This window comes from Chenopodium quinoa, unplaced genomic scaffold (assembly GCF_001683475.1).
Source record: "Chenopodium quinoa cultivar QQ74 unplaced genomic scaffold, ASM168347v1, whole genome shotgun sequence".
In the NCBI taxonomy this organism is placed as follows: Eukaryota; Viridiplantae; Streptophyta; class Magnoliopsida; order Caryophyllales; family Amaranthaceae; genus Chenopodium; species Chenopodium quinoa.
Window position 1 is genome coordinate 2,084,230 of NW_018744835.1, and position 27,175 is coordinate 2,111,404.

At 32.0% G+C, this 27,175-nt stretch overlaps 3 protein-coding genes across 4 annotated transcripts; 1 reads left to right on the forward strand and 2 right to left on the reverse strand.

Annotated features, from left to right (window-relative positions):
- Positions 1-1,973: 1,973 nt before the first annotated feature.
- Positions 1,974-7,811, reverse strand: LOC110704518. Its single transcript, XM_021882314.1, has 3 exons — positions 7,599-7,811; positions 4,382-4,879; positions 1,974-2,880 (listed from the first exon to the last, which is right to left on the reverse strand). The coding sequence occupies exons 1-3, from the start codon at positions 7,669-7,671 to the stop codon at positions 2,351-2,353; spliced, it is 1,101 nt and encodes a 366-aa protein (XP_021738006.1). The 5' UTR covers positions 7,672-7,811; the 3' UTR covers positions 1,974-2,350.
- A 14,678-nt stretch (positions 7,812-22,489) lies between these two features.
- Positions 22,490-24,055, forward strand: LOC110704520 (heavy metal-associated isoprenylated plant protein 21-like). 2 transcript variants are annotated; one of them, XM_021882317.1, is made up of 3 exons: positions 22,490-22,708; positions 22,921-22,996; positions 23,656-24,055. In XM_021882317.1, exons 1-3 carry the CDS (start codon positions 22,634-22,636, stop codon positions 23,955-23,957), a joined length of 453 nt encoding a protein of 150 aa, XP_021738009.1. In that variant the 5' UTR covers positions 22,490-22,633; the 3' UTR covers positions 23,958-24,055. The 2 variants fall into 2 exon arrangements, with proteins under 2 accessions (XP_021738009.1, XP_021738010.1); XM_021882318.1 differs by having other exon boundaries at positions 22,490-22,694.
- Positions 24,047-26,404, reverse strand: LOC110704519. The gene is made up of 2 exons (XM_021882315.1): positions 24,778-26,404; positions 24,047-24,662 (listed from the first exon to the last, which is right to left on the reverse strand). The coding sequence occupies exon 1, from the start codon at positions 25,490-25,492 to the stop codon at positions 24,809-24,811; it is 684 nt and encodes a 227-aa protein (XP_021738007.1). The 5' UTR covers positions 25,493-26,404; the 3' UTR covers positions 24,047-24,662; positions 24,778-24,808.
- Positions 26,405-27,175: the final 771 nt, after the last annotated feature.

Consider the following 27,175-nt stretch of genomic DNA (forward strand, 5'->3'; position numbering starts at 1 on the left):
TTTATTGTCAATTTGTTTTTATTAATAAGGTTAATATTTCGTAACACCCATTTTTCTTGGTGAAATATTTTAAATGTAAAATAGTAATAGAGAATTATATTAAAAGGACTTACATTGAAAAGTATAAAAACTAAAATAGGTTAAATATTTTGTCGGAAAGCATTTGATGTGTTGTTTATTTTTATAATATACATAACCGCATCTTACTAATAAAATAAAGCAAATGTAATTTGGTTTTATTCCATATGAAATTGGCACTCAATTATTTTTCGCTATTATTATCAATAACATAATACTAAAACAGATACAAGGAATGACACGTGTTACTTTCTGGTGCTATTTTTTCCTTTCAAAACTCCCCCCCTCCCTTTTTAGTAAAAATCTTTTATTTTTAATAATATATTATTCCTAATGTTATATATTATCTTTATAATAATTGTATCTCTTTTATTTCGTGTTTTATTTACTTAAAAATAGTTACACAAGATTTTGAAACCTTTTTATTAAGGAAGAATAATTTATTCAAAAAAAAATTAAGGGAGAAAAGCTATAATTTAAAAGGTTGACATATGATGGAGAGTATAAAATAACGGAGCTAAAAATACAATAAAGGGGGTTCAATGGGGAAAAAAAAATTCTATTCAGGGTGTTGATTTGAAATCTTATGAAATAATAATAATTGAGTTAGTTTTTTGTTAAATATTTATGAACTTATAACTTTTTTTTTTCCTTCAAAAAATCTATTAACTATCACCAAAATAGGTAATGCTTACATTGATCATTTTGGACATATGTCAATCCATCATTAAAAAATTTCCCGCGAATACAATATATGATGTCAATTTTAAGTTCTTTTTAAAAAAAAAATCTAATTAGCTTATTTTTTGGAAGTACATACTTAGCCAAAAATACAATATTAACATTCAATGTATACATTGTATAGTTTTTATTTTTATTTTTTGGAACTAAATTAATTCATTAATAAAAAGTCATACAACATTACTTTGCTGGGAATAACATGCATAATGTAATAAAATGTATATTATTTTTAAATATGTTCAACACAACTAATAAAAAATAATATACCTTCTTCTCAACTGTAGTTATAATAATTTTTGCCTTATTGTTTCATCTTTTTTATAAGCATGCATTTGTTTATTCCACATGAGTTGCCTTATTTTTATATTATATCACAAATTAAGTATGGGAAAAATATATTATTATTATCGTGCATCGCACGGGTACTAATCTAGTTACATACAAATAAGTAATACGTAACTCGATTTTCTATTTTTAGAGTAGTACTTATATAACCTGCACTGTCGAGAACTTCAGGTACAAAAATTAAATCCGATCCATGGCGATGAACAACAGTGATGAACAAATTCAATCAAAATAGAGGAACCAACAATGGTGATAATCACATTCAATGAAAACAAAGAGAGAAAAATAGAGGAGAGAAAAATTATGTATGATGATTTAAAAATCAGGAAAGTTTAAGAAAAAGAAATTGAAGACAATGAATTGAGAAGTTGTGAAATAATTGAAAAAGGAAAGAATGCGCAAAATAGCAAGAGGAAGAACATTGAGAATTTGAAAGAAGAAAGCTACAACTGGCAACTAATAACTACATGGCGTCAAATCATTGGTGGGGCACACAGTTTAAGGTGCACCATGGTTCACCTTATAATTTGCGTATTTTTAGTTCAAAACATGAGCTTAAGTCGAAATTCTTGGCCCAATCAGCCCGACACTATTTAGCAGGTTTGGGCACAATATTTTGTTTTTAGCCTTGGCCCAATTTTTTATTACCTCTATTTTATTTTTTTTTGACAGATACCTCTAATTGTTATTATTAGTCTCAAAGTTCTAACAAAGTGTGCTTGAAAAATAAAACTTATTTACGTAGTACAATCATTACTAGACATGTGAGATCAATCAATTAGGCATTTTTGATAAAAATATTTAGATAATTCAAGCTAAATACATATGCTTTTCATTAATAATTAAAATTGGCATTACAAGATCCAAATAAACATACAAGAAAACCCCAAATTTCATCACCAACATACAATTATTTTACACTAGTATACTTAGATATCTCCTTATTTCGAAAATACTTCCCTATATAAACTTAAACATGCATAAGATAAAATTATCTCTGCTAAATGCTTCTCCGCAACACAAAAATACATTGCTTTGCATTATACATATAATTACCTCCGCATATAAGAGAAAAAACCTAAGTTTTACCACTCTTTTTTCCAATCAAATTAACAATTCTTCATATTTTCTTTAGTAGTAATTAAAAGCTTAGTTTTCATGCACCCTTTTGTTAACTCTTCAACCTTCATGGCCTACCGCGAATGCTAAGGAGTCGAACATCATCAATCACAGGGCCGCAAAGTGAAGAGAAGTCGTCGCTCCTCATCGAGTAGAAGGTGCTATAGAACATGATTCGTGTCCGAGCTTGAGTAGCAACAAAGCGAAGCACAGCTCGTTTAAACCCTCCCTTCCCCTTAGACTGGTAGGGGACTTTGATAGTGTCTTTGCCTGCAAAGGCCTCGACGACCATGGGGCCGGCGCAAGCATCATTGGCATCACCAACGGAGAAACTCAAAGTGTAACGTTTACCGGGGATGGTACGTACAACTTGTGCAATAGCACTTTCTTTCCCTGCAACGAGCTCTATTGCTCTTCGGCCAGAGGGAACAAAGAAGTGATTCGAGTCTACGTACTTGACCGCCTTCAAGGACTCGACCATCCATCCAGGGAGTGGTGAATGTGCATCTTCGATGTTTGGTGGGATTAGGGTTCCCCATGTTGTGTTGCGGAAGATGTATGGACCTTCTTCAAAGTTACCATTCTTCATTAGGTTCACTGCATTTGTTGTTGATAGAGTTAGATATATAAAAAGAGGCCAACATGGCTAAAAATTCATAACGATGTATATAATTTCGCACCAAACACACTTATCATGCTATCTCTACATACATAGACATAGAACTAATCATGGACCGGGCCGAGTCTAAAATGAACTCGCTTTGGTCCAACACTAATGGCTTTACTTAAAAAAAATTCACACTAAAGCCAAGTATTCGGACATGGTATTCCATCAAGCCATGCTATACCAAAAATGGTTCAACTAGTCAAGTCGTAATTAGTTCATTTTACAAGATTATGACATGACATATTATACGGAACAATCTCAAAGAGTACAAACTAAATAAGGAAACATATACGGAGTTGTCAATTAAGCGAAAGATGTGATAGATAATTGTAATTTAGCATCGACAAATCTACTCTAACTTTGTAATGTTTCATAATGATGTAACATTTTACAAATTATATGTAACAACCAATCACATAGCTAAATGGAGGGTCATGTGGTGTATTGATTACTCAATGACAAATTAAAAACCATGACATGTTACAACATATATATGTCCCAATCACCATGTGAACATTGAATTTTATGAAGAATAATGAAGCTCATTAATATAGCGGCTTTTTTAAAATTTATATATGCCCACAAATCAGTTAGGTACAATACTAGGCACAACCATGTGGTATATCAACATAGGTGTCTACTCTAATCGAAGCCTCGTATTAATTTCATGATTTTCATCCCATGACAATGTATTGTGTAGGTTTCTATAGCATTATTCTTCAACAATTGTGTGCTATAAAATGATAAAACTATTCATTTAAACTTTCGAGTGAATAAAATACTTGATACCTCTGTCTAAATTGATAATCACATAAATAGTGTAATTTTAACTAATAAGGACGTGGTAGTAGGATGGTATCATTTATTGTACGTGGCCTTTCCATACACAAATGAATAATTTCTAGACCTAATAAATATTCCATATGATTGAATAGCAGAAATAATCAATGTAATGAGAAATAACAAGGAAAGTTTGTCTTATATCATCCAACTAGCTCTCATTTCAATCACCAACAGATGATAATTCCTTCTAATTGTCAGAAGTAGCACCGCTTAATTTTGTTTTACTTGATAATATACTACATATATACAAGTATATTGTTTATGTAAATCACAATTTTATCAAAGTATTTATATATCTGCCAAACAAATAACTAACCTCTAAAATCATAATTAAGCAAACAAAGACTGTCATGAATTACATTACTAGTGGACTCAGATACTCATGTCAAATAAGGGTCATGCCTAAGCTTCCAAATTGGTTATTTTATGAAAATTAGCCCAAATTAAAGTGTCTAGCTCATATATATCGGAGTAACATAGGTCATGGTTGTGAGAAAATTTTGTCACTAATACAAATCACATGATGCAACCGTTATATAGGAAATCTTCGAAACAAAACAGTAAAGGCGTAAAGACGAGAAAACTTACAACTAGTCCTCTTTGGGGGGTAAAGAACTCGCATAGCGACGGAGTCGATAAGAGGACCACAAGCAGGATCTTCCTCAACACCAGGGTTATGGATAACAAGCTCAGCAAGGTTAGAAAGTGCCACAAAACCCCAAGCATAGCAATCCCAACCACTACTACTGTACAAAGTTTGCATAGGAAGTACCCCAAATTCAGGGGACACTGATATGTTGAGTTGCTCTTCTTGTGCACAAGTTCTTGCTGCACAAAATGTTATGGCATAGTTCATTCCCTTTGTTACACTCACCCTTTGCTTAATCGAGGCCTCGTTTCCGAGCCTCACGGCGTAGGCTCCCTCCGGGACTACTAGTAACATGTCCCCTTGTTTTTGGCCGGATTTTATGTACTCGACGAAACCGGAGATTTCCCAGTTTGGTATGGAATGCCTGTTGACTACCACCGTGCCCTTCATGTCCGATCGCTTAGGGCCTTTCTCAAAGTCACCATTTGGTAGTAATCCTGAAATCATATGAGAGTGACTGTTATAAATCTGTTCATATACATACTATTGTTAGAATGTTCAGAAATAGTTGTCACGTGTCAAAAACCCTGTCAAAAATATAGGTTGTTTAACAAAAACACGACAGTAAAGTGAATTTATAGTAAACTAGTACTTGTATATCGTAATTATGCACGGACAATGTGATAATTAACTATGACTGGAGTGACAAGGGAGCACAATAATGTGTCAATGTTGTGGTATAAATTGAAAGAACATTGCTATCCAAAAAAAATTAGTGATGCATTGCATATAATTATGGCGTTCAAAGTTTCAATTTTAATTACCCACCTCATGTCATTTAATTTGACAGCATGATCAAGTTAATTACTATCTCCATTCCTTATACTCCGTAGTATATTACAATTCATCTTTGAACATAACGTATCTAATTATGTATTGAATATATGTTGAGAGTACCGTCAAAATATATATATATTTTGAGAGTTGAGACAATTATAATAAGATTACGTATTATATAGTATCATAATTTAATACAATAATTATGTAATGTAAAAAATTGTGTTCAATGTTTAAACTTTAGACACAGATTTCAGAGCTTTTTCAGCTAAAAAAGTAGTAGTAGTTTCTAGTAAGCTATCTAGCCAAAAAAAACAAGGGATATCCGGATATGTATGAGTGTAGGATAAGTATACACTGTGCATCCATAAGGACCATAACTACCGTATTTTGCAGTTAGAAAATGAAGATATTTTTTCTCTTTATTTATTTATTTATTTTTGTACAAGATATTTTAATAATAATACATTACTCCATAATATGCTAGATTTCGGGTGTGAGAAGATCAAGATATACTTTAGATTTTGTTTTTTACTTTGAGAATAATGACAAACATTTGTCGGCCTTTATGTTTTACTGCTACAAAACTCTAAATTCTTTTTTGTCGATCTCATTATATTCTAGTCTTTGGCTTATGAATTGTATGAGCTCAATATTAAGCATGTATGATTTGTTGTTTATATAGGACATTTAAATTCAAATCTATTCTATTATTTAAAACTGAAACAAAACGTTGTTGACATCACCCCTTCTTCAAACTGTACATATGTCATTCTGATATAAATTTTTTTCCGCCAATTTGCTATGATGATGTTATTAGTTTTTATTTATTTATTTATTTTTACTTTTACCTTTGTTTTTTTACATAATAAACTTTTCATATACTTTATCCTTTGTTCCTACCGAGTTCTTTTTTTTTTTTACAGGTATACTAATATTTTAATGTTCATAAGTGTTCATTATGACTTTTTTTGTTTTTGTATATTTTATAAGTAATATGCTTACAGAAGAAATTACTTAAGAATAGAAAACTTTCTTTCTCCATATTATAAAATATATTACAATGTATTTTATTTAAAATCGTGCTATCGCACGAAAACTAAACTAATTTTAAATAATTCTAAATCAAATCCAAACCTTATCACAACTATAGCTATTATAATAAACAAATTACAGTATATAGTTAGATAAAGATACCCCTAATTCAAGAGGACACCCTAAACTCGAGGACAAAGTCCCGAAAGTTTAGAGTTACTAACAAAACTACACCTGTTCAACTTTGAGTAACGAATTATATAATACGGAGTATAAAAGACGAAGGAGTAGTTATGTAGACAGATAATATACGGAGTATAAAAGACGAAGGAGTATATTTGCTATACATCAACGTCGTAAAATTTTGATTAATCGATCTTAGAATTGCCTTACTAGGGCCACCACGTGACATCTGCGACATGGCTAGTGGTATTAATACCCAACTCTAATGATTGTCCACACTCCACATCAATGTAGTCCCAGTTTGCCTTTTATGTGTGTGTTTCATACTAGTATGTGCAAGAACAAATGAAACTTTATACTAGAGGAAAAAAAAAAAAAAAAAAGGATTGTTTCCTCGATTCCAAATTAATATCATGCTATCGTAATGATAGATATGATTTGAAATAGTTTCATAGTAACATGATTAGATTAGTTTGGTGACAACAAAAATTCGAACAAGATGAGTACGTAAGATTGTAAGAGTGTTTGTTTCACGGGTCAAGAATTGTACTAAGGAGTAAGATACTCATTAGTACAAGCTAATAGAGCATTCAAGTGTTGGAACAAATTTGGTAAAATTGAGTACTCAATAATAAAAGCACATAGTAGTACTTTTTAATATTGAAAGTGACTTGCAGCTCAAATTAGTGAGGATTCACTAACACCATTATATTTAGAAGGCAAGCCATTACAAATTTAGAATCTCTGTTACATAAAGAAATAAATGACTACCTAACTAACCTTCATAACTCTGACATTAGTTTGAAAAAAAAAACCTTTGGATAGTGTAGGGGAATCTGACATTAAATTGGAAACTCATATACACTTAATTATATTTTTATCGTAGTAATATAAGTTGAAGAAAATACGACCCTAAAAAGCTAATTATTCTCCTTATTAGCTCAAACACGAACTTAAAAAGCTAATTGTTTCTATATTAGTTCAAGTAATGATGAGCTAATGAGTGAGGTGAATTATGTAACAAAACTCCAATGATTTGTGCTCAAACTTCCAATGAAATTTCATAGAAGTTACCAATTACAAACAACATACAACAATTTAAATGGATAAAATAAAACACAAGCTTAGTATAATAGGATAAGATAAAATGAGAGATTTTACCATCAGTAAAGGCAGAGACAAAGGGGCACGTGGCAAAAGCTAGAAGCACCGACAGCAAAATAAGATTAACCATACTGAAATTGCCACTTAACAATCTCCAAATTAGGTGAGAGAATATGAAATGAATGTATGTGAAGGTTTTAGAGAGAGAAAATAGACGGAATGAAAATGGAGAGAGAGTAGCAAAGAAGAAGTGGAGGAAGGGGTGTGCTTATATGCATGGATATACCCAAAGAGGCCCTTAAAATTGGGCCAAAATAACAGAAATTGCCATTATGTTTATGTCTGACTATCTTCACGTGGAATGTGGAGGCAGAGGATGTGGGGTTACCATGGTGCTTTTTTGGACTTATTATTTATAAAAGGGTAATGCTATATCGCCTATACGTAGCCTTAAAGGTTATATATAACTATTAAATACACTTTTGAAAATTATATAAAATTAGAAATTTATTATAAAAACACGCGTAATTTAGTTTAATATTTTTATAATTTTCTAAATTTATACGATTTTTTAGTATGTATTTAATGCTTATATATAGCCCTAAAGATTATGTATAAAACTTTCCTTTATTTAATTATAATTATATTTACGAGTATATTTTTATTACGCCTATTATTATTATTATTGTTATGAGTTATTTGAAGTGTAAGATAATGTTCAAAACATTGTCGATCAAATATTTGACATATGGTACAAATAGTATAAATTTAATTTTTTTAGTCTTAAGCACAATTCAAAAGTATCTTTTTCTACTTCTAATAAGGGTGTGTTATATTCACCTGATTAGTCAGAACTTATTTTAGTTATAATTTGAACTTGAGTAAATCTTATCATAACTTATTTTTCTTAAATTAAACTTATCTAAACTTATTATACCTGAAATAAGTGAAAATAAGGAAATAAAACAAGCCTTAAAGAGCATCATATATATTCATATCACGTGATTGACACTTTCCTCAATGTTTTGACACAACAACTCTCCATGTTTGTTATCTAAATTGATATACTTGTATCTTGGTATATGTTAGTATTGTCATTGCGTGTTAGTTCCTCGCTCAATCAATTGTATAAAATACTTTGTTATGCATATGAGAAAGGTTGGCTTAGGTCAAGCATTGAGGATTCAGACATCACAGGGGTAATCCGTGCTTATCTCGTGACAATTAGCCACCTGGGTAGATAATCTCTTCAATTTGCTTTGATTATTTTTCCTCTCTTTGACGACTTAGGGTTTGTCTTATTTATTCTTTTAGTCAATCAACATGATCCCTAAACTACTACTTTCTCCGTTCTAGTAATATTGTAACAAATGGACTTTTTCACTGTTCATCACACTTGTTTGACCACATTATGATTTATACATAAAGTAAATATAGTCATGTGAGATCTTGTTAGATTCGTCTCGTAAAATACTTTCACAATATCAACTTTTTATAATTTTTACTCCTATATAATTATAAATATTTAACATATAAAATGTGTTTTGAGATGCGTAATTTCATCATTATTGCAATATTTGTAAAACAGATGAAGTATATATATAACATGCTAATTACAAAACTGCTTACTTATTTTATACAGCCATTAATTAAGTGAGTGTAGTTGATGGATGAGACAATTTTTAAGAGAAGGAGGTGAAAATCCATGATGATAGTTTTGTATTCATGTGTTGAAAATAGAAATAAAATGACAATATTATTATGTTTGGTGTAAAATTAATAATGTTGAGGTGCTTTGAAGTGTCAAATTGATATACTTCGTATGGTAAAGACAGATTAAAGTTCAGTTTATTCGGGATCAAACAATAATATCAATATTAAAGCATTGAATAATGTAGTTGTTTCTACTGAAGTTGATGAAATTGAAGATATTGTCTACTTCGAATTTCATTTAATTAAAGACTTTTGATAAATAGCCTTCTTTTTGGGCAATATATGGGCATCTTTTATTCTTTTATACTAGCGTATGTTAGGAGTACTCCGTATGTAAAGAAACAAATGTTCCCAAAGCTCACATGCTTTCTTACATCATAACATCAACCTTTTTTTGAATGTTTATGCAAAAGGCTAAGCTTTACTAACAATTCTTGGGTTTTGGTTAGGGATAGTGTGTTTTTCTAAGGAGGGCTTTGTTGTCTTTTTGCATCGTTTTAAATATGAGTTATAGAACTTGTTTATTTGATAATGGAAATTTACTTCTCATAGAAATTTGTATTTCACATGAATTAGATACCTACATCAAATTTCTAGGAATTTTCTAAACTTATTTGGTTGGCATGAAAGAAGTTGCAAATCATGGGAATTTTGACTTACCTAGGGAGGTTGGGTAATTAATTTTCCATGTTTTGTGAGAAGTCACAATTCCCATGAATTAACAATTCCTACATTTGTACTTTTTATTGTCAACTAAACAACTCATCCATTTTCAAATTCGTATGATTTTCCACTTCCCTCGTATTCTTTGTGCAACCAAAGAAGCCCATAATACAAGTATACAGTTTGAGGTTGTGGTTTTATTCATTTGATTTTAGCTTGTATTAATCTGAACTTATTTCTATTTATAAAAATTTGTTTGAGCTTATATTATTTTTAAAATTCAATAACTTTTATAATTTATTGCTTATTTTTCCTAAATTAATCTAATTAAACTTTTTTTTTGACAAGATAACTAATTAAATTTATTTTTGCTTGAATAAGTAAAAACAAGATGAAAAGAAAGGATTGAGATAGTTAACCACATGAACTAGATTTTCAATGTGTATATAAAACTTTAACTACTTCATACTCCCTCCGTTTTTAAATACTTGCTCCATTTTTCTTCATGCGCGGAGTTTTAGAAGAAATTAAAAAAAGTAATAAAATATGGAGGTAGTGGGGTAAGTGGAAGAATTAAAAAATTATAAAAAGCAAAAGTAGTTGAGAGAATTAGAGGAGAGAGAATATGAAATTAATAAAATATGATTTATGTTGGCTCAACTAGTTGAGATAAATGAATTAAATATTGTAAAAGCTTTTCAAATAAGGAAATGGAGCAAGTATTTAAAAACGGAGGGAGTACAAAGTAACTGAGGTTGCCTTGTACTCCCTCCGTTTTTAAATACTTGCTCCATTCCTCCAATGCGCGTAGTTTTTAGAGAATTTGGAGAAAGTAATAAAATATGGAGGTAGTGGGGTAGGTGGAATAATAAAAAGTTGTAAAAAACAAAAATAGTTGAGAAAATTGGAAGAGAGAGAATATAAAATTAATAAAATATGATTTATGTTGGGTCAACTACTTGATGAAAATGAATTAAATATTGTAAAAGTTTTTTAAATAAGAAAATGGAGCAAGTATTTAAAAACGGCTAAAAATTAGAAAGTGGAGCAAGTATTTAAAAACGGAGGAAGTATTCATTAAATTTACAATTGATTTTTTTTTAGAATTCGATCAAGTAGAATCTAATAAAACATACTGTGGGTATTTGATAGAAAATTATAGATATCTTGTACTTCCTCCGTTTTTTTGATTACTGCACTATACAAGTAGGGTACAATAATTTTGGTAGTGGGAAAAAGGAAGAGAGAAAAAGGTAAAAATACAAAAGTATCTATGTGATGTAAATATAAACTAAAGAATAAGTGTGAAAAAGTAAGAGTATGTTGGGTATTTGTAGTGTAAATAGAGATATTTTTTATTTTAAAATAGAAATGGTGTAATATTTGTGAAACTTCTTTAAAAGACAAGTGGTGCAGTATTAAAAGAACGGAGGAAATATAACATTTTTTAAAGGAAAAATTGTTAAAAATAATCTCAACTTTTGTCCGTTCGCTCAAAATAATCCGAAATATAGGGGTCATTCCCTCAAAATGATCCAAGTGCCCGGTAACCTGTTTAAAAAGGTGTTTTTTTTTTTTTTAAGTGACACGTGTTAGTCGCTATAGGTTGAAAAATAAATTAAAAAAACAAACAGGAAAAAAAAAATAAAATCCCACACCCAACACCAGGTTACCGACAGCCCCCTAGGCCCACACAAACCCTCCGGCTACCACCACCATTCCGGCAACCCCTAGGCCCAGCCCAGGTCCCCCCGCCGGCGCCCAACCCCTCCTTTGCTCCGGCGCCATCGACGCCCCTCCCTCAATTCATTCATGCCTATTCCTCACTTTTTGCTATCAACCCTAACAATTTTCCCCCAATTTTATAGCAATTTCTGAGTTAGTCTTCGTTGAATCATCAATGGATTCGTGGTTGTTGTCCTTCATATGAGTCCTCGTCGTCTGAATCGCCATCGAGAATTTCACGATCTCAGCTCAATGATTTTCTCGTCGTCGCTGCTTGTGGGGAATGTTGTTCTCGTCGTCGCTATTTGTGGGGAATTTTGTTCTTGACGTCGCTGCTTGTGGGGACAATTTGGGTGATTGGGTGGTTGTGCTGGAGGAGGTGCGGCAAGCTTCTTGTGGTGGCGATTTGGGTGGCTGCTGGGCTGTTGAAGGTTGGGCAACAATAGGTTGTTGCGGGGCTGTTGCAAGGTGGTTTCGTAGTGGTTGTGGTTAAGGCGTGTTTATGTGTTTGTGGGCTGCACCTAGTCACGGCGGAGCTGGCAGTGTACATGGGTGATTGGGTGTCTGGTTCTCGGTGGGGATGGAGGTTCCGGAAAAGGGTGTGGCTGGTGGTGGAGGGTGGTCGTGGGTGGGGTTAGGTTTATTTAAAAATATATATATATATATTTTAAGTTTTTTTTTATAATTTTTAAATTTTTTTTTAGTTTTTTTCCCCAACCAATTACGTGATGACACGTGTCACCTTAACCTGTTATAACAAGTTAGGTGACCGGTTAGGACTATTTTGAGCAAATGACCCCCAAAATTCGGATTATTTAAAAATAATCCAAAGTTGAGATTATTTTGAGCGAACGGATCATAGTTGAGATTATTTTTATCAATTTTTCCGTTTTTAAAAATGTTTCTCAAATGTTTAAAAATTCTCAAAAAAAAAACCTAGTGAAGACAGGGTAACATTTTGTTTGGGCTCTTTTACAAATTTTCAACAATGGCCCAACGATTAGCGGTTACTCCGGTTAGTAATTGGCAATTAACCATTAGTTGTTAGCCATTTGCATTACTTGATTTGATGGTTGTTATATTAGATGTGCGTGTAGCTTTTTTTATTGAGTAAAATGACGAATTAGGATGTGTGCATAATTTATTATTATGCATAACAACTCGGTAAGTGTAGTAAATTTGATCAACTTTAGGACAAAACGAGTCATTTTCTCTTAACTATTACAGTAAAATATTTTTGTCACTAAGCATCTTCTCTACTTGGATTTTTTAACATTAGCTTTTTAGACTTTCTGACTCTCTCAAACCTCTCCTAAAAACACTTTATAAAATGATTTTGTTATTCAAAGACCGTTATTCAAACTTCTCTTTTTACCACAAATCTCTCATAACATCCCAAATATTACTAATCATGAGAATAGTACAAGTAAATAAATTGCAAACTGGAAATAGTGGCTTTAAATTAATATTACTAGTTTTATCCCTGTTAATTATTATGTGTAATAAAAGAATATTTTATGTCTCACAAATAATACCATTTTGTAGCACATAATAATTAACAGAGGTATTTAGCAATTTGCAAAGTGTAAGTCCAATATGTGAGTCGATGTCATTGACTAAAACTTGATGATATAGGATTAGTCACTAATCAAATCCACTTTAGTTGATTTTATGAAACTATAATAATGTAAGAAATTTAATTGGGTGTCGCTACTTAAGTTATCAATTACTGTCTTGTCCTTGTCACTACACTTTTTACACTTTATACAGTGTCAGTAATTCTTTTGCTTGTTTAAATTACTGTTATGCTATTAATTTATACAGTAACGTTAAAGCTCACAATTACCAGTACTGGTTTGAATTTTTTAAAGGAAAATAAAAATTAAAAGAGTAATTTAAAAACATAGCAGAAGTAGGAATCGCAAAAGGAGATTGGTCCATTGCAAAACAAAAAGACAATCGTACGAATCCATACACTTGAAGGAGTACCTTAAGTAAAATAAAAACTTGTATTTTTCGTTTTGCATCCACTGCCAACAGTTATAAATATCTCTCAAAAGGCAAATTTTTTTTGAGAAAATTTTATGAAGAAGGTGAACTGCTAAACGTCGCTCCTAATTACTAGGCGTCGCTCCGATTTTGACATGAAAGGACCATATTATCCTTTCCATAAGTTGGACTATATAAGGCTCCACCACTTGGTAAAAAGATTCCCGAGCATTTTAATATTATTCCCGAGCACATTCGATCCACCACTTGGTTAAAAAAATTTCCGAGCCCACCACATCCAACCCCAATTCCCGAGTCCACCACCAAAAATCCCATTTTTTTTTAAAAAAATTTATTAAGCTTTAGCGACGGGTTTAGGAAGATGGATGACGACAACGATCGTACACCGGAGGCATCGTCGGAGGATTCTGTAAGTCCTCGTATTTTTATTTTTTATTTTTTATTTTTTGAAAAGCGTACATCCGTCTAAAATTTTCGGATCCACCATGGAAGATGTTCGACTCTTGTATCTAAGCATAAACTATAACCATGTTCTCGCTCCTTGACTCGTTTGATTTTTTTTATTTTTTATTTTTAAAAAAAGTTATGTTAAATTTATTTTAAGATATGAGGTCAAGATAAACTCATTTTGTAATATATTAGGTTAGAACCCGTGCGATACATGGTTACATATATTCTATTTTTATAATTTGTACATTTAAAAAAAGTGGATCAAAATAAATAAGAATTATGCACCTTGTACAAAAATATTTGTAATTTTAAAATTTTAGATTTTCATTAAAATTATGATATAATACCTGTTCAACGTCGCCTAATACATATTTCAATGTAAGGGTCCATTTATTAGTGTGCTATTTATAATTGTTTCATTTTTTTAGGATAAATTGATAGACTGAAATTGTAATGTAGAAGCTCCTAATATTCAAATTTCAAAATTGTTAAATATGGTAGCTCCAAAAAAAAAAAGTATCATCCTTGCATTTAGGCGGGATTTTTTTTTTGTGAGAGTGACATGTGGACAGTGATAACCTCAGCAACGTTTTGTTTTAGTAATAATTAATTGACAAGTTCAATTTAGAAAAACAAGTTAAGATAAACACACCCTTAATTTATTTAATTTGAACTTCTTAGATAGAAATTGAATGAATTATTATTTTGTTAAGTCTTTGAAGGTGAATGGAGTTTTTTGCAAATATTTATTTAGAAACGTGTAAGACTAAAGCAATTTTTTGCCAATTTAATATGTTAAACTTCTTAATTTCTAACCTATAATTAGAGAAGAAAAAACCTGTAATTAGAGCTATCAATTCGGGTAAACAGGTCGGGTTTGGTTCGGGTTAGTGTAGGTCAAGTCAACTTGGGTCAGGTCAATTTGGGTTAATGTCGTAAGCTATGCGGGTCGGGTTCGAGTTGGGTCATGCTTGAGTTGGGTCACGTCGGATCATACATCTTATCGGGTTTGGGTTAGGTTTAGGTCGAGTCAATAACAAGTCAGGTTACATACGAGTTGGGTGAATAATAGGTTGGGTTTTAAAGGGTTAAAACAAGTTAGGGTCATTCTCGGATTCGAGTCGGGTTTGACCCTAGTCAATAATTTACAGGTTATAATCAGGTCGGGTCATTTCCAAGTCGGGTCATGTTCGGGTTTGGGTCTCAAATATTGGTTTAATCTGGGTCTCGTGTTGATTTCTAGTCGGGTCATACCGGGTTCGGATACATTTTTTGGATTGATTTGTTAATAGTTCATGTATTGACATTCACGTTTAATCATTATCAATTTCTTCATTTATTGTAAGAGAAATAATTTCAAATAAGTTCATATTCTAACACTTAGAAATGAGCAAATAGCTACAATTAGTCTATGTAAGGAGTCGTATGTATTGAACTACTGACTATTGAACTTCTTATAATAACTCGTTTGCACAAGCACACAACTACACAAGTGACACACACAAGATGTCATTAATTTCATATAATACTCCCTCCGTCCCCTTTAGTTTGTCACTTTTGAAGGAAAATCACGGGAATTAAGGTGGAGAATGTGAAGTAATGAAAGTATATGGGAAAGTGAAATTCCCAACCAATAAAGTATAAAAGTGCATGGAAAAGAGACATTTCCAATTAAAAAAGTAATAAAGTGCGTGAAAAGAAAAATTGAGAGATTCAAGAATGTAAAACATTAAATTAGTCAAAAGTTGGCATAATTTTTATGGCAAATGTTAAGGTAAACTAGGAAGAGGACTTAATAAGGACAAAAAAATGAGGGTATAAAAGTCTTTTTATGTATCTTAATAATTACAAAATATGAAATGTGACAAACAATTAGGGGCCCCCATAATGGCAAAAGTGATAAACAAAAGGGGAACGGAGGGAGTATAATCTTATATTCTTATTTGCGCGGCAAACATCATATTCTTAGTAGTAATAGTTTAGAAAGGAGTATGTAATTATATAATTATATATTAATAAGGTGGTTTAAATTGAATTTAAGATGATTTGAAATCGGGTCACATCAATAACAGGTAGACCTGATCAATGGGCGGGCCAAGCCAGGTTCGGACCATGCCATAAAAAATCTGCCCATTTCTCGAGTTGGGCCAAAAATTCCACACCTAAACCAGCCCAAAATGGCCGGGTCGGAAAAAAAAAAACTAAAATAGCATAAAAATGCATTCCCAAGCCTGCCTGAAAATATAAAAAATCGGGCCGGGCCCGACCCGATTTCGGGCTAAAAAGCTGTCCAAAATCCGCCGAAATTGGGTAGGGCCAGTGGGCTGGGTCAAGTTTGATCAGCTCTAATAACAGGTTTGGTTGAGTTCGAAATGGGTCAGGAACAAGTCAAGTTGAATTTGGGTCGGGTCAATAACAAGTCGAGTTGATTTCGGGTCGGGTTAGTAACAAACTGGGTTGAATTTAGGTCGGGTTGGTAACAAGTCGGGTTAAATTCGAGTTTTGACGGGTTAAAACAGATTTGGGTCAATCTCGATTCAGGTCGGGTTCGGTTCAGGTCAATACTTTACGAGTTATATTCAGGTCGGGTCATCTCCAGGTCTGTTTATGTTCTGGTTCGAGTCTCAAATACTTGGATTAAGTCAGGTCTAGGGTTGATTTCAGGTCGGATCATATCGGGTTCAGATCACCATTTTTCCGGATTTAAATAAGTCGGTTCTTAATCAGATGCGGGTAAATTTTTCAAGACGGGTCAGCTTTTTACAGCTCCACCTATAACGAAGTAGAAATGGACATAAATAAGTGAACAAAAGCTATTACTATGACTATGAGATGAAATCTTAGGAAAAAAAATTTATCTAACAATCTTAATGAGAGGGGGGAACATCGAACGTGTCATGAAGATTTGTGGGCCAAAGAAATAGACCGACAGAAAATAATACTTCGTGTATCAAGTGATACTGAGAATTGAGTCCCTTTTTTTAATAACTTTTGGTTGGGCTTTCATTAATCAGAAAATATAAATATTAACTCCTTTAGAAATTTGTAAACTTGTGTATGATACTAATTGAGGGTATGTATGATAAATGAGTAAAATCTGAGGGTGGGCCAATTTTAAACTTCAGCCTCATCCATATCTAAGGAATTGCATGTGGAATTGTGGATGCATGATCTCATCTTAAGGCCGTATATCATGGCTCCCTTTGTTTCTTTCTCGGAACCTCTATAACACATATGGGTATATAAAGATTTAAGGATTTATTCTGTTCATCTTATTTCACGTCTAATAAGTTCTGTTTAGAAAAAATAAATTTTGATAGGAGTTAAGCAGCTTTAAATTACAACTAAATTAAATTTTAATAAGTTCAGATAAGTAAAAATCAGGTGAATAGAACACACCCTTGTACATAAGAGTAATACTTTTATTATTTAAAGGTTTAAAATATGTAAAATAAATCACCTGACAACAAATCATCTTATATAAATACACTAATGTACATGTAAATTTTTTAATGATTTCTTCATCGCACTATATTTTGAACTATTAATGTGTATTATGTATCAACTACTATAAAAGTTCATATGTAACTTAATATTCAAGTCAATTTCATATTGTATCGTACAAATTTGAACTGACATGAAATCAAACAAAATGAATACTCACAATAATCTACGAAGTAAGTTGGAATGAATATAATCCAAGTAACCCACTTACTACCATTAATAAATAACAATATAATTAGGTGAATAAAACACACTATTAAAGTTAACTAATCCAATTCCTGCATGGATAATGGATTATAGGAAGGGTGTTAATAGATGACATAAGATTAGGATAAAGAAGCAACCACATGCTAAGTTTGCACTTAGCAAATAGACATTGGGCCGAGAGATTATGCACAAAATACTGAGAGTCGGCTTTTCGCTAATCAAGCCAAATTAATAATGATGTCAATTATTAATTGTCTTTAAGTTGGGCCTTCTGGTTTTCAATCCACATAGCATTACAAAATTAGTGGGTCCAATTATATTTAACCTAGGTGTTGTACCTATGATGGCCATACACGTGTAAAAATTATTAATTACTTTACATTTTTTTCTTTTAATTAAAAAACTTTAGGGAGGGTTTTTTTTTTTTTTTTTTTTTTTTTTTTTTTTTTTTTTTTCTTAAATAAAAATTTAAATGGCTTTTGTTTTATCTTCCTATATCATTTTTGGGTATGGCCTTGGGTCGAATAAAGTTATAAAGATGTCTCATGATAAGGTAGCAAACCAGCCAGTGGCTTGGTAAGATTATGACCCTGGTTGATATTAACAATACGAAGTAGCTATTATTAATTTATTACGAACGTTGTTGTTATCAGTTATCTAATGCAATACACAGTTACTCATTAGAATTACGGTTTGTGTTAGTTGTTTGTACCAAGTTGGTAAATATTTTTACTACTGTAGTAGTTTGTAGCTACTTGATTGTGTAGAATGCCTATAAGAATATTGACAAATTGACACAATTTTTTCATTTTCATTTTTATTTTTAAATGTTTTATATGATACATATTTGTAAAGTAAATTAGTGAAAAACAAGATTTACATCATCCATATTTTAGTTGTTTCATTCAGACTTCGTATATTTACCAACTTATAATTATAAAATTATAATTATTTTGTTTTAAAACATGTATATTGAGATGAATCCAACAAGATGCATCACAGCTACTCTGTATATTTTATTATACTCTGCATATAGTTAGAAAAAAATGGTTAAAATGAAGTGAATAAAATACAGAGAAAGTACTAGTATTAAAAAAATACTCAGCATTGTAAAAATGTTATAAATAGAACACAAGGCCCACCAAAATCTCTCTGTGAGTTACCAAGCATTAAGGCCCAATGGTAAACGCCATAAACCCAATTCTAGTATTGTTCTTCTTCCTTTTCTAAGTCTTTTTGTTTTAAAATGATTAAGTAAGTGATAATTAAGTGTGGACTAGGGATGACAATATTAAGTGGATATCCGTTAACCCGCTTTAAATAAATGGACGAAAACCTGAATTAAATGGATGAGAAGTGGGTGACGGATGAAGCAGGTGATGGATCAAATCGGTTGTGGATGATACTTTTTTCACCCGCTAACCATCCAACCACCCGTTTAACATATATTAAATTTTTAATCTAAGAATTTAAATAATAAAATATGAAATGTGCAAGAAAATTACTTGTTTTTTTGTTGCAAATTATTTTTTCAAACAATATGTTGTTATTGTTTCCGTTTTTATTAATAAAATAAAAAAAAATTGTATAAATAACCGAAAATTAGAATTTATGTGAGTTTTTTTTTCACTTTAATAGTCATCCATTTGTCATCCGCTCCACCAACTTCATCGAAGCGGGTGAAGGATGAATGTGGATGGAGCGATTAGAATAATGGATGGATGCGGGTGAAGCTCCACCCAATCCGAATCCGATCCATTGCCATCTCTAGTGTGGACCATGGTAAACCCATGTTTTATTTTTTTGTTTGTGATGGAGGGATTCATGTTAAATATCAAGACAATATGAAATGAATCTGGGCAATACATATAAAGAGGAAGAGTGCTCGGTTCACAAACAAGATCTAATGAGATTTCATACTAAAATCAATTGGTAATAGTAAGAGTAGGGGAAATTGTGCTCTATTTTTTTTGTTTGTGATAAAGGGAATCATATAGTTCATCATATTACGCTCCAATTAGATGATAATGTCCCAAATTTCTCATTGAACTATATTGGTATGGTAGATTTTGTTAGAAAAATGAATTAGAAGATGTTCCAATATTTAGGTTTACCCTACTTTCAGATAATTAATAGAGAATTTCACCATTGATTTGATGTGTCATGTGTCATAAATTTTTATATTCAAGCAATCAAGTAGATGGTGGTCGAGCTTTAACTAGTACGTACCATCTATTTTGGGGGTTAAGGGAGCACTTTCATGTGATAATTAGTACCTCAACAATGTGATGAACCAGTGAACCACTACCCTTGTGGTAGTACTTTAGATTCTTCCGAATTGTTCAAGCTCATATGGGATCGGCTATAATCTTAGAGGTGTCAAGTACTAACCCAATTTGAAATATCCTGACCTAATTTGAAATGACCTGATTCAAAATTTGATATGCATGGAGATAATAATAATGTAGCAAGACTCAATTTTGAAATGATTAGTAGACCTAACTAGACCTTATCTGAAGCCAACTATTGTCTTAAATTGACACCTATTCAGTATATACATTTTTGATCGGCTTACAAAATTATTCTTTTTAATAATTAAAGATGAAGATATCGGCAATGAGACCGATGACTATAATGATTTGCATCTATGGCTAGTGATGGATAAGGTACGTATCAGGGGCTAACAAAATTGACTGAGTACCTGAACCAATAAATGTACATGTATGATGAAATAATAAATATCTATCAAATATATTGTGCGTTTCAATATGAGTAAGACTTGACCCATTTGATAAGACTTCTTACCTTAGAATATACACGATGAAGAAGAATAAACTAGAGTCTTTACATGGAACAACCAAATGTGCATGTCATATGAGCTTGTTACGTGTATGAGTACAAGTATACCTATACGTATCTATGTACAACGATGTATGTAAATCTTTGGCAATTGAAGATTAGAAAAAGTGTGTGCATATAATTTTCCATGAGCATTTATTAGTACAAGCATGATGGATATGGACATGCTCACATGCACGCATTTATGATTATATTATTAATTTAAAAGAGCATACTAATAATAGTATTATCCACATTAAAAGATCATGAAAAGTTTTTGTGGCAATTTAACGCCGAACACATGATAATGTTCCAAAGTACCTATAGGTAACGATAAGTCGATAACTAATTGAATTCTATATCTCATCACTTTCTCTCTTCATCCCCTTCCCCTGTTTCTCTTTTTATCTTATATTGTGTTCTCTTCAACCCTAAATGATTTTCCTTATTATAACATATTGGCCCAATCTCAAACTTTACTTATTTATAACAATAAATTATATTTTAATCTTGATTTTAACTTATTTGATCTTATTATCACTAAAAGAAATAAAGGTTGGAGAATAGAGCTAGCCGAACAAAGAGAAGTTAATATTCAATTACGATTTTCCACATGAAAATCCATTTATTAAAGTTGAAAATGTCTTTTGTCCAATCAAATAATAATGCAGCCTTTTGGAGGAAACTCTTTCATCCATGATGCTTTCTATTATGGTAAAACCATCAAAATGTTACGTTTTTCCACATGAAAAAACCTTTTTACTAGTATTAAAGTTGAAGATGTGTTGGTATAAATAAAAGTGATGAATTGGTATGAGAAAAAAAAGTTCAAAAACCTTATCTTTCCCTTACATGTACATAATTACATTCGTACGTGCTTTTGGTTAACTTAAGCCTTGTTCCTTTGGACTTATTTTACATAATCTCATCAGTTCAGTTCAACTTCGTTTAGTTCCCCTAATTTTTCTCGAGGTTTCAAGTTTACAGCTAAAAAAATTTCCATGCATCATTTAGCAATTTGGTTACACATGCTATTGCCTCATTTAACAATTTGCTCATTTAATCCTTAGCAACTTGGTTACACATGCTATTTCTTAACAATTTTGCTCATTTACAGCTAACAAAATTTCCACGCATCATTTAGCAATTTGCTCATTTAATCCTTAGCTTCAAGTACTAACTCAAACATAGATAATTCGGATAATCAAAGCTGCCAATGATCATACGGATGCCATAGTCTATGAAGCTTCGACGAAACCCAACCAATAAATCGGAGTCATACATAACAATAATCTAGCAGGGGATAATATAGACTATATATAGTACATACTAGTATCATTATTAGTCAGCTTGAGATCAGAATGACAGAAGCTAACTTCAGATGATCGCGATGACTGTCTCAATCTTTAGATTCTGATCTCTTATGAGTGTTCTGACTAAGATCAAAATAAGTAAGCGTTTTCTAGTCTCTTCATCAGATTCTGTTCTGATCTGTTATGACTACATCACCTAACTTTTATAACATTCTCTATGCTTTTTGACATTTTCATTAGCATATTAGTTAGTTGAATCATACACACATATATGATCGATTTTAGCTGTCAAAAATACTACAATTACACGTCTATACTTGTGTTCTATGATAATAGTCATCGAATTATGCAACTTACCATAAGATTTTATATGGCGAAAATGGGACCATGGATATCAACTTATTCCAAACCCTCCATACATGGTTGCTTAGCTTTACTTTCCAAAAAGAAGAATAATTCTTTTGAGACCACAACTTGCTTTTTCTACCATCTTTAGCCCACCCAAAAATTAGCTTTTTTAAGGGGTTATTATGCTAGGCTGCTAGTTGAATCAAATCCAAAAAACAGGTCAAACAGAATTACAACTTGCAAACTAGTTTAGCTCCTGATCATTTTCTCTGAATCTGCATTGGCATCAGTAAGAGAAGCGCGACATATTGAAAGAAAGACATGGGGTTCTTAAATCATATCTTGGACTTTTTCGATGCTTCGATCCCTAGACATAAGAAACGTAAGCCAATGCAGGTGACCTTTCTCATTTTTTTGTACTATGTTCATAATCTTATGATCTCTTGTTCATATTTTTCCTTTAGTCCCTCTATTCTTTTATTTCTTTACTTGGTTTGGAGTCTTTATTTTGATGTCTAGGAACTCATATTGTTGTTCATATAAATCATATAATGAGAACCGCGAAAATTTGTACTAACTATGTGTAGTCTTCATTTATGTGACAACAGACTGTTGAGATCAAGGTGAAAATGGACTGTGATGGTTGTGAAAGAAGAGTCAGAAACTCTGTCATTCATATCAAAGGTAAATACACTGATATGTCCTAATTATATCTACCATTTGGTTTGTGAATTTCTTTTTTTAAGAAGACTACAAATGTACACTTAAACACACCTTAATTTCTCTAATTTGATCACTTGCATGCACTAATTCTCTCATGTATGTGAATTTCTTTTTTTAAGAAGACTACAAATGTACACTTAAACACACCTTAATTTCTCTAATTTGATCACTTGCATGCACTAATTCTCTCATGTATCAAAGATATCAGAAAGTTTGACATAGTTTGTTCTAAGAATTGCTAAATTAAAAAGTAATTTATGAGAATTTATGTTAGAAATTTATAAATATCTTAATTTTAAGCATGTGGCATGTATAACTCCTAAAACAAAGTACTGAATAAGAGAACAAAAGTTATGAGAACTTCTTCAATTATTATTCTTACAATCGTGTTAAGGACTGGAGTTGTACAATTTTCGACCAATTTACTATTAATAAATAATAAATACGTGTGTTGAAGAGTGTAGTTGGCTTAATTGGTTGTATGACTTGTATCTGCCTTTGTGCTTTCCAAGTTATGACATCGAATATTAAAACTGCTTTTAGAGAGCTTTGTTGTACCTTACATTACCAAAATATCAAATATACTAACATGTCAGCGTATGCTCATATTATATACATAGGAGTGAAATCCGTGGATGTGAACCGGAAGCTGAGCAAAGTAACAGTAACCGGAAACGTAGAGCCGAATAGGGTGTTAAACAAAGTGAAGAGCACAGGGAAGAGAGCAGAGTTTTGGCCATATGTTCCATACACTATGGTAGCATACCCTTATGCAGCTCAAGCTTATGACAAGAAAGCACCCTCAGGTTATGTCAAGAATGCACCTCAAGCATATGCTGGTAACAATAATGATGGCCCCCATGAGAAATACACTCAAATATTTAGTGATGATAACCCTAATGCTTCTTGTTCCATCATGTAATATCGATCAATCAATCATTTGACTTGGGTTGTAAGATTTTGACACTTTTAGATGAAAGAAGTTTTTATATGTTCATCTAATAAAGAATGTTTTTTTTTTTTGAAAACAAATTAGGTACATCTTGTAATTTCCCCCTTTATGTCAAATCTTCTACGGAGTAATGTCTTATTATAAACTGTGGATTCAATTTTTTCCATACGTAGTAAAAGTGTTTGATTAATCTTGAGAAAAAAAGTAAGTAAAATTGATTGGACAATGAAATATATAATGGTAGAATATGTCGGCATACTTTTTTAAGTATGGTATGAAAAATGTATGGGAAAGAAAATAAGTTTACTAAGTGTTCTTTTCATGCAGTTTACTAATTATTTGTATAATAGTTGTACAAAATTGAGTGTTTAAAATTTGGACATACGTGTACCACCAAGAAATAAAATCAACAATACAAATAAAGTAAAATTAAACACCATGTAATTAAGAATCAAATACACTATCATGTATGTTCCTCATTATTTTCTATCAAAACAAATGAATCAAAAAATTGATAAATTAATTTCTTAAGCACACAAGCAGTGGTCACTTTTGCTTTGTTTGTACAAATCATCAAATTCAATCTTTTTCACTTTTAAAAAAAAATAAAATTCAACCGGACCACATTGCTTCATCCCTCAATCTCAAAAATTTCCAAGTTAGTCCAACATTTCCCTGAAAAACAAAAAATAAAAATCAAAATCAAGAAACAAAAATCAAAATGTAAAAATGAAAAACAGAGGGAAAAAAAAAAATCTTTTGTTAATTACAGTACTTTATAATTACATACCAATTGTAGTAATTAGCACTTAAAAACCCCATCAAATTATGCAAAGAAACAGTTTGGGAGCAGGAAATGCAAGACCTGCAAATAAAATTAAGCAAAAAGTAACCAAATTATTAGAACACCAAATCTTAGGCTTCCATTTAATCTCAACACTAGAGCTTTTCTTAATCTTATAGCTCATGTTACAAAAACTCATCTCCTTAGCCAAATCAAAGCTAGCCCCTTTCATCCTGAGCTCTTGAACCGACCGGGCGAGCGCCCGGCAATCGGTTTTCTCCCTCCTCAACCTCTCAGTGACCTTCCAATACCTCCACAATTTGACTTGCACCAGCACCGCAATAGCATTCGAGGTTGCCGCCCCAAGTAGGGACGGCACCCACCATTTCTGACATCGGGTTAAACCCGAATGAGCCCCTTGGATAGACGATGATGAGCAGGAGGAGGTAAAGAGGAGGGTTGTCACAAAGGCATGGAAAACAAGAAAGGAGAGACAAAGGTGGAAGATCTCACGCCGGAGATTGTCTAATTTGGATTCGTTAACGTTGATTCGACTGGCAAAGAGGTGTTCTTCTCTTTGCCAGAGTTTAAGGAGGAGTAAATGGCCTGGACTTTTTGAGATTTCCATCATTGGGTGTTGTTGAATCATTATTGCTGTTTTCAGGTTTTGATCTTGGTTTGCTGGGATTTCTACTATGTGGGTATCATTTGATTCTCCCATTTTATTATAATTACTCGAGTTTGAAGAACAAAAAGAGTAAAGTTTTCCGAAAATGGAACTGAAATTAGAACTAATTGTTGATGGATTTCAGATAATTGTTGAAGAAAAAAGGGAAATTAATTACAGAAATGGGAAATAGTTTAGATTGAGAAGAGAGTGAAAGAGAAAGTTTAAGAGAGAAGAGAATGGAAAGTAGGAGAAACAGGGGAGATTACCTGATATTTGAATCGGGGAAGGTGGTTTAACGGATAGAATTGGTTAACGGTCATATTTTTTATGAGAGTTGTGACAACGGTCATATTATTTTTTCCCCCTATGTAACCGCTATGTGAATGCTATGGAGCACATAGGCTTTTACTCTCTTATTATATGTTTCATTTTAATCAATTTTTTTTTTGTAACATGAAATCTGTTTAAAGGATATTCACATGGTATTTGTGGCATTTGTTACTAAAGTTTAGTGTTGCAAATTTTATCACTCAAAATACAAATTTAATAGATACAGTGACGGAGTCAGCTTGGGACATGTACATCTGTCTTCATTTATAAAAGAAGTAAAGAATAAAGCTTCTCCTTTCTTATATGTTTCAATTTTAATCAATTTTTTTTTTTTATCAGTAACATGAAATTTGTTGATTATATATATTTCAATTTTAATCTATTTTTTTTTTGTCAGTAACATGAAATTTGTTGAATACAAACGTAATAGGTACATTCACGTGATAACGAGACATTTGGTATTAAAGTTAGGGTTGCAAATCTTACTAACTAAAATACAAACGTAATAGGTATATTGGCGGAGAGTCGGAGACAGGGGGGCATGAACATCAATTCCCCGCTTTGAAAAGAAATAAAAAATTGCACTAATGCGTGAGCGAAACAGGGAGAAAAACAAAACGTCAACACCTCAATCCCTGACCCAAATTGTTAGGATTGTTAATTGTACAACGATTGTTAAGTTTGTAGAAATTGAAATTGCCACGTTTACACATTTTAAATGTTAAATTTTTTCACCTAATTTAAGTTTTTTTATTTGTCAAATTATGGACAATTACTCTTTTTATTGCTCCCATATTCTTAACCACCAACTCAATTTCATATCTTGTGAAACTGTACTATGAAAGGTCGACGAGATAAATTATGCCAATCCCTTGAAGTAAATTTCGGAAAAATATCACTTGGGAGCTCATCATACACTATAATCTTTGAAGGAGGGAAGATGCACAAGATGCACAAGATGCCAAGTTGCATGGAAAATCAAGCCTGCAAATCGTAGTTGGTTTCTAGCAAAACATTACAATTTCTAAAATAACATAATTAATAATCTCTTTAATTAATCCTATAATATATTTAGTAATTGCTATACTTGATCGAGGACACTCCTTCAGATGCACAAGATACCAAGTTGCATGAAAAATCAGGCCTCGATGTTTGAGAATGTATTGGGGGGCTTTTACTCATGAAGTTGATCACAACATCGAAAGAGATGTACTTGGCCAATTACAGCCTCAGAAATCCATCAAACAATTAGAGTTGAATGGGGAATCCGTCGTTCACCGAGATGGTTGTCATAAGACTAAACAACCGTGTGAGATGTGAATCCTTGCCTCCACTAGGGCAGCTACCCTCACTGAAGAAGCTTTATTTGTGTGCAAAGGATGATATTTATCGGAAAATGTATAA

Bases quoted from the DNA above. Each gene is read 5' to 3' on its own strand.
- LOC110704520 (XM_021882317.1), top strand. From the start codon at position 22,634: ATGGGGTTCTTAAATCATATCTTGGACTTTTTCGATGCTTCGATCCCT. The intron at 22,709-22,920 runs GTGACCTTTCTC...ATGTGACAACAG, and splicing joins AGAAACGTAAGCCAATGCAG to ACTGTTGAGATCAAGGTGAA. The intron at 22,997-23,655 runs GTAAATACACTG...TTATATACATAG, and splicing joins CTCTGTCATTCATATCAAAG to GAGTGAAATCCGTGGATGTG.
- LOC110704519 (XM_021882315.1), bottom strand. From the start codon at position 25,492: ATGGGAGAATCAAATGATACCCACATAGTAGAAATCCCAGCAAACCAA.
- LOC110704518 (XM_021882314.1), bottom strand. From the start codon at position 7,671: ATGGTTAATCTTATTTTGCTGTCGGTGCTTCTAGCTTTTGCCACGTGC. The intron at 4,880-7,598 runs GTAAAATCTCTC...ATATGATTTCAG, and splicing joins TGTCTCTGCCTTTACTGATG to GATTACTACCAAATGGTGAC. The intron at 2,881-4,381 runs GTAAGTTTTCTC...CAACAAATGCAG, and splicing joins CCCCCCAAAGAGGACTAGTT to TGAACCTAATGAAGAATGGT.